Source organism: Sinocyclocheilus anshuiensis, unplaced genomic scaffold, assembly GCF_001515605.1.
Source record: "Sinocyclocheilus anshuiensis isolate Anshui unplaced genomic scaffold, SAMN03320099.WGS_v1.1 scaffold630, whole genome shotgun sequence".
NCBI classification, from domain to species: Eukaryota; Metazoa; Chordata; class Actinopteri; order Cypriniformes; family Cyprinidae; genus Sinocyclocheilus; species Sinocyclocheilus anshuiensis.
In genome coordinates, this window is record NW_015542353.1 from 434,477 (window position 1) to 442,776 (window position 8,300).

At 36.2% G+C, this 8,300-nt stretch overlaps 1 protein-coding gene across 3 annotated transcripts in view; it reads left to right on the forward strand.

The window, feature by feature from the left end:
• Positions 1–5,317, forward strand: part of LOC107691569 (ELMO domain-containing protein 3-like) — a 21,140-nt gene extending 15,823 nt beyond the window's left edge. For all 3 annotated transcript variants that reach the window (XM_016490223.1, XM_016490224.1, XM_016490225.1), the window contains one exon: positions 1,437–5,317. In XM_016490223.1, the coding sequence (XP_016345709.1) occupies positions 1,437–1,681 (245 nt within the window). In that variant the 3' untranslated portion in view covers positions 1,682–5,317. The remainder of the gene's footprint in view (positions 1–1,436) is intronic.
• Positions 5,318–8,300: the final 2,983 nt, after the last annotated feature.

The window sequence follows — 8,300 nt, forward strand, 5'->3', positions numbered from 1 at the left end:
TGAAAACTACTGCGTGCGACTATGAAAACATATTTAGGAGCACCAGTGCGACTGACCAGATCTTCATCATATTTGTGATTGTGATCGCTGAGGTGAGCTTCAAAGGTTTCTACGTGTTTTTGCAGCATTGAGTAATGTATCACAGACATATCTCAAGAATCCTTTCATAAGCAAAGTGTAGACGGTGTAAATAAAAGATTCACTGTGCAGTGTAGAGAGCTTCGTTGATTATAAATGTGAGATCGCGAGCTAAGATGAGCGACAGCTTTTAATGACTTCTAAGGGAGATTGTAGATGTGATACTGATTTAATACAACAGTTCAATAGACAAGAAGTTAATATTAAGTGACTTACATTGTCTGACTATAACACTATGGTCTGATTTTGCTCTATTTCGTCGTCGAAAATAGTTTGAACCAAAGTCACAGCTCAGCCGCTGCGCATCTCCATTCAAACACAGCGGTGTTTCGTTTATGAATGAACTGCATTTTTAAACAAATCTAGTGAGTCAGTGATTCATGATTACCCATTCATAAATACTGTCACTTGCTTCATTCCTGAATGATTCAGTCATTCGAATGAATCAATTGAATGAATGATTCAGTAATAAAATCAGTGACTTGTCGCCACCTGCTGGCAGTTTTAGTTTAATTTTTCAAGTATCTTTTCAGTTCTTTAAATCATTTAATATTTCTATATTCATAATTTTTTTAAAACATTAATCTTAACATGAATTTATGGATTTAATTGCACTCATGCCACCTCTGATCCTCATTAAATGTCTGAAAATACACCTACAAGCCACTTTTGTGTTCTTCTGTGCCACCTCTGTACAAATTAATTTTAATACTGATTTCATTTGATTAGTAACTTGTTGTTCTTAATCTGCTTGTTCTTATTATGTGGTTTTAATTAGAATTTTTAAAAAGCTTATAAAATATAAATTTTTAAAAATTTGACATAAAAGATGACATACTTTTAATAAAGTTAGAAAAATGCCATTACAAAGGTAAAAACAAAATTCCACTGTAAATCACTTTAAGGAGGCAAATATCACCTCGTAATGGGAAGGCAAATTTTTGATCAAATTTTGGATTATTGATTAGAAGGTGCTCCTAAATTTTTGACTGTGCTCCTAAAAATAAGCGTAGAGCCCTGAATATTGAAAGGTACTTTACTGAATCGCATTTTATAAAATTTTTAGCATTTTAAAAAGACAATTCATTCGATTCAAAAATTCATGTTTCAAGATCAGTGCATGTGCTTTGGCAAATTTTGTAATCGATGCATCAAGAAAGCAGGTGAATCTTTGCAGCCCTAGTTGAAATGTGAAGGTGGGTGGAAACTGGGTAAAGAACTTTGTGTTTAACATGAGAGTTTATCTAGTGAAAAAAGAGAAAGCCTGACCTTTCCTTTTTCTGCTCTGTGATGCACAGAAGTGGAGCTCTTCGCTAAGAAGAACCCCAAGCAGTTTCTCAAACGTCTCGAGGGCTACCTGAAGGAGAGACGTGCTGGGACAGGACACCGAACATCACCCGACACACTATCACATAGCAACCCTTCACCTGGTGGCACTGGGTCTCGAGCAGGGAGTCAGGGCAGCAAGGAGGGGAAAGAGATGAACTTCACTGGAGTGTGTGAGCTGCCACCTGAGATGGAGGGCGAGGCGAGACTCATCTGAGAGACAGAGAGGCATTTGATTTGTACAGTCTCGACTATCTCGTGCTCTGACTTTGCTGTTCTCTCTGTTTCTTCGTTTCCTTTCTGTCCTTTCATGCTTAAGTACACTCAGAGACAAGTCTATGTTGTAACTGTAGTTGCTAAAAAGTATGAAACTCTTTGCTGTCGTTTTTTCTGCTAGAGTACCTATTGGCTCTTCTATGAAAGACTAGATTTAGTTGCCAAGTTTAAAAGGAGAATCTCAGAATTACCGCCTCAGTGGCAGCAGGTTGTCTTGAAGCTGTCAGGAAGAAAGAGACTGTTTACAGGCCTTATGAGTGTGCAGTTGCGGAGGAGAGGGCTGCAGAAGCCAGCAAGCACCTTACCCACTACTGTGGTATTGAGTGAGAGTGACTTCCTGTGTGTGTTGGCCTGACTGTTTAGGCATGTATTTGATTGAGACTAGTCTAGTGAAAGCTTTGTGATCCTCGTGGTCATTTGAATATGTTCATTGTGACTGAGTCAATGTTCAAGAAAGTGGGCAGAGTTTATATTGATGTTGGCTCTTTACTCTTCACTGTTGAAAAATGGAATGAGGTATCAAAACATTGGATGGAAATAGCCTCAATAGGCCAAAGCTTTTTTTATTTTTTTTTGTCGTCCCTTTAGAGAGATAAATGTCACAGTATGATTCAGAGATTGCCTGACATGTTTCTGTTGGCAGAAACTCTTCAACAAGAGCCTGAAATTGTAAAGTGCGGGAGTTTTTTTTATGGGAAAGTGCATTTTAGTGACCTGTAGACCAAAATGTATGGATGTTTGAGTATATACTTTGCAGTTCAGTTACAAGGCTAACATTGACACTTGCAGACTTGAATTATCAGCTAAATATATTTAAGTGTTTGAGCTTTGAGCTAAACTTAGGGCAGTAATCAAAGTTAAATGTGATATTTGGAGATGTTGTTATGCTTGTCTGCATGAAGCAAATCCTACATGTTTCCTCTAATGATAGCAGGTACATTCCAGTTTTAAGTAGTCATAACGTGACTTTGAACGTGTTGACGTGCTGTGGACGAGAGTGAGAATGATCCTACGCTGTTAAACTTTTACTGGATAATTTCTGGTATCCCGGACGAGCCCCCAATATATGTTGTGAAACCCTATAATGCCAGAAATAGTCCTAAAAAATTGTTATTGGTTACTTGTTAGGGCATTTCTCATTAGTTACAGCATTCTCAAGATGTCTTCTATCTTATCCTGAGAGAATAGATGGTGTATGTTAAACTGTTGTTTAATAGTGATTAGATTGTTACAGCTCCCTGAAGCACTTTTAGCAATGAAATTGTGTAAACTTGTTAAGAAGACATGGCTTAAATAAAACATTAGCCAGGATGCTGCAGGTCATTTAAGCTGTATGTTATACGTAACCTAACAAATGTTTCCTTCAGAGTTGCATGAGACACGTTAAAAACTTACATAGCAAAAAGTCAATCACTCTAGTGAACTTCTTGCATCAAACATACAGCCTTCAAATAGACATGTGAGACCTATTTATAGTGTAGTCAAGTACACCCTGAGACTTGTTGATTTGAACATAAAAAAACGTAGAATACTTTATTTGCTGTCGAGCCACATCAGGTTAATGCAGAAAATAGTTGAGAATTTGATGTATTTTTGTCATTTGCGTCTTGTTCTCCCTAGTCCAGGTCCAATAAAGATGTGAGGGTTGCAACATTCATGTAAATTGACAGTGACGTACTGTACATTTGGAAAAAACTTGATGGGGAAAGTCTTTCCCTCCCTTTGCAACTCTATTCTGCACTCTCATCTTGTTAGCATGTCAGGTAGCGCTAGAGATGTAGCATCCAGGAATCATTGTTTTAAATTCCTTGTTAAAAAAGCTTGTTATTCTAACTCGGTATGGTTGCATATGTCTGTCTAAGTTACCTAGTCCAAAGTGTTGTTGTACAGTATGAGTACAGTGCGTTCTGTATGTTTCAGGTTTAATTTTACACTCTAATTTTATTCTTTTGTAGTTTTTATTTTTCTTAAACGACACATGAATATAAATACTCAGTGGATGTATATTAGAAGTCCTGTCACTTTAGCCAGTTTAATTTTATATAAAGCAGAGTAGTATTTTATAAACTTGAATAAGATTAAAGCATGATGGAAAACGAATGTTTATATACAAAGGCAATCACCCTTTCCTGGGTTATTTACTAGTTTGGCTGGTTTGTATTAGTTTAGATAAGCAGGTTCAACACTTTCGTAATCCGTCTATATATCCAAGTGAATTTAGTGCAGTTCAGTGCTGTTGTAAACTCCACGGCAAGCATTAATGTGTTTCATACCCAGCGTTTTGTTTTCCACACTGACCTGCTGAAAGCAACGTTAACACTAAGAAAAAGAGAATTACGATGTTGCATAATAGTGTGTCAAACTGTTGAGAGAAGACGGTGGAAAGCACATGTGTATTTCCTTCTTTTTTAGGATATATCGAGCTGTTGTGTGCAGTTACTTCTCCAAAGTGTGTTTCTATCTTGCTTACTAGCTCAAAACTCCTTATGAACAATCAAACTTACAAATCGAGCAATCATCCATAACCCTGACCATGATATGAGCCTGGTTTGGCAACTTTTCCGTGTATATGTGCGCACAATTAGTTGCTTAGTGGTTGTTTTGCTGTTTTGTTTTTAAAGGAGAGGGTGGTCTGTTATGTGAGATGACTATTAAAGTGTGTGTGTGTGTGTGTGTGTGTATATATATATATATATATAACAAAAATATATGATTGTAACAGTATGATTGTTACCGGGGCATAATATGCATACCTCAGGCTTCAGACAAATCTCTTCTGGGCAGACGTTTTATTGAGGACAGCCATGATCCCATGTCGTAGCACAAAATGGTGTGGTCTCTTGCCGTAATCTACCTAGCTTGGGAATGTACTGTATATGTATGTACACTAATGCAGCACTGCAAAATATTGACTTCTACAGTATATATTTCTATAGCCCATGTTTGTGAAAACCGTAGTCTTACACGCTGAAATGCAACCGAACCTTCGCTGGAGGATGTTTTTAACAATCTTAATGGTTTGACGTCGAAGCAAATCAGACGATTTTGTGGCCTTTGGTATTTGCTGTGCTTTCGTGAATGGTGTTTTGCTATGTTACAATATGTCAAAAACAATTCACTCTACTATGGCACAATGTAACAATATTTGTTTGGACCAAAAGGAACATTTGTGGGTTTAAAGCCGGTTTGGAGGTCGAGGTCTTTTAAATGGGAGATCTTGCCGTCCTTAAATGTTAGAATCTCTCTGTTTTGATTTTCCCAGTGTGTTTTAGAAGAAAGCATTCCACGATACTTCATCTTTCTGGCCCAGAGAGATGAAATTATTTCTGGAGAAAATACAAACCCACGTGTCAAATTTGATTCATTGAGTTGCCCTGAATCAAATTACAGCAAGTCCAAAATATCCTGCACTTCATTTAAAGATGCATCATTATTGTCTGCTATGATCCTTCAGAGCATTTTATTATATCTGAACCTTGATTGTAGAATCCCTATTTTATAATGAAAATATATTTCAGAATATATGCAGTGGTACAGTGATGTATCGTATGAAGAGTAATAAATAAATGCAACTCAAAAAACAATGTTTAAGTGTTACATTGTAATTCCTTGCATGTGCTTTTGTTGAATTCTAGAGTTGTAATAGTGTGGATTGGCCATCAGGGGTCAGTCTACTGTAATGTCTGATGCAATCTGACTAGCATATGCTTTCCTGCACTGAATGTGCTTTCTTATCTGTTAATTAATAACAACTGTGGTTTCCATCAGGAATTGCTTTTCTCTTCATTGCTTTATAAAGTGCTGACAATTTTTCAAATGTCTGGACACAGGAATTTGTGCTGTGTTATATATAGTGTGAATGAACACTATATATAGAGCATGTCATCCACCAAGAAGACCCACATGGCATCTGTGCTGCAGAACTCCACAGAAAGCTCCACAGATTTAAAACTCCAAAGGTTCTATGCATCTACTTGTGTATTATTTTAAATTAATTGAGTGATTCGTTCACTTCCATATTATCAGATCTGTTTTAAGAAATAGTCCATTCCACAGATTCTCCCAGAAAATGCAAGAAAAGTCTGCAGATTCTATCTAGACTGGTGTATAAGGAATTTTTTTTCAACATTAGTTAACAGTGAACACAGCTTTGAGTAATCTCTATATAAACATTGCCAGTTGTACAGTATACATTGCCATTTAAAGGCATAGTTAATTTCTAAATAAAAAATCTGCTGAACATGTACTCCATCTAAAATGTAAGTGGTTTCTTTAGAACAGATTTGGGGAAATTTAGCATTACATCACTTGCTCACCAATGGATCTTCTGCCGTGAATGGGTGCCGTTAGAATAGGAGTCCAAACTGCTGATAAATGCATCAAAATAATTCACAAGTAATCCACACCACTCCAGTGCGTCAATTAACAAGTGTTTATAAGAAAATTCATCAAAGAAAAGAGGGACAAATTCCATCCCCTGTTGTCCTCTCACATCAAAATCCACCGACATTTGTTTAGAACTGGTCTGTTTTCGCTTGTAAATGGCACTTGATCTGTGCATATTTTTCTCCCGATTGACTTTTTGCACTGGAGAAAGCAAAATTATAGATAGAGGACTCATATTTTAGCTGGAAGCAACAGTTAGAAATTAAAAACAGCTTAATGATGGATTTTTATGTCACAGGATATTTATTGATGGGCTGGAGTGGTTTGGATTACTTGTGGATTATTGTGATGTTTTTATCAGCTGTTTGGACTTTCATTCTGACGGCACCCATTCACTGCAGAGAATCTATTGGTGAGCAAGTGATGCAATGCTGCATTTCTCCAAATCTGTTTTGATGAAGAAACAAACTCACATTTTAGATGGTCTGAGGGTGAGTAAATTTTCAGCAAATTTTAATTTTTGGTGAAGTAATCTCTTAATGCATTTTACATGAACATGAATTAACATTGAATTATAGTATATTTTAAGAAATGTCCATTAATGTTGATCGTTCATTATATCGAATTCATTAATGCTAACAAATTAACCTTTTAAATGCCTTCAGCACTTTGGAACGTATTGAATAGACTTTTAAAATACACGTTTTTGAAGTGCTTTTCTCCTTCATCCATTAATGAATTCATTAGGACTGCATATAATGAACTACACACAGCTCTGAGGAGCTTGGCCTGAACTTCCCTGGCTGAAAGATCAGAACATCAAATGTAAACCTGCTGTTTTGGCATCCTAACAGTGGCTCTGACGCTGTCCCTCTGTCCCTGAGTCCGAGTAACAGATCCGGACTGCTCTCTCAGGACTCAATTTAGAGACGGGCGAGTGATTCTAACAGGAATTTCAGAATCAAGAAGGACAGACATCTGGCCTGCTTTGTTGAGAGCCAAAGAACAAAATCAGGATTGCATCCTAAGAGGTAAGGACAAAAGAAAATCCATGGCAAGATTTAATAAATAGTTGTTTTAAATTCATCCTCAACAGTACTGAAAGCATTGCAATTGCTTGCTGTTTTGGCTTGTAGTTTGATCCGAATCTGGCTAGGCTGCAGAGACGCTGTCTGCTGGAAATACTTATGCCAGATGACATGCTGTCTGGATGAAGGACACAAACGATGGCCAAAGAGTTTGCGCTTGTAGACACATGCTTAGAACAGAGAACAGCATAGTTATATTTGTCTTCATTCTAGTGCTTAGTAAGAACGCTTTCACTTTTCTGTAATAAAAAGGTTTACAGCATAAGTGTTAAAAGCATAATCCACCATTTTAACAGCAATCAATGGGAAAATTACAAAAGGATAAAGTCAGCAGTTTATATTGGGAGTCTGCACCACATCGACGTAAACAATGAAAGCCTCAGTGCTGTTCTCAATTAATGGAGGAGACTTTGGAGGAATCCAAAAACATTTGTAGAGTGTCTTTATCAAATCATATCAAGAAGAAAAACACAACTTAATGTTCTTAAACGGTTCATTATTCTCACAAATATTAACAGAAGAATATACAGTATGCACACATATACTAAATTCTAAACATATTCTACTGTTTGCCAAATAGAATGGGACTGAATTAATTGGTTAAAAATTAATTATTTTGCAGAATGTCCTGGCTGCTATTTTTCGTATAACAAATGTGATTGGGGGTGGAAAAAGCCATTTCACAATGCATGATACCAGATTTGACATTGATTCACATTAGGGTTGCACAATTTGAAAATCTTTGAAAAATGTTTTTTTTTTTTTATATATAAAAATTAAAACCACAATAAGGGATACTATTATAATATGTAATTGTACAATTAAAAATTGAGAATTAAAAAAAATAATAATTTAATCATTCCATTTTAATGGTATGATTTCCAAAAACTTTAAATATATATTACATGGGTTTTGATACATTTATGGTGCTTTTTCGTCATTTTGTGAACTTAATAGAACTGTTCCCATTTACTTTTGCTGAATGGAAAAGAGCTGCCAGGACATTCTGCTTAAAATCTCATTTTGTGCTCCACTGAAGAATCAAAGTTTGCAACCACAAGAAGATGAAAAAATGACAGAATTGTA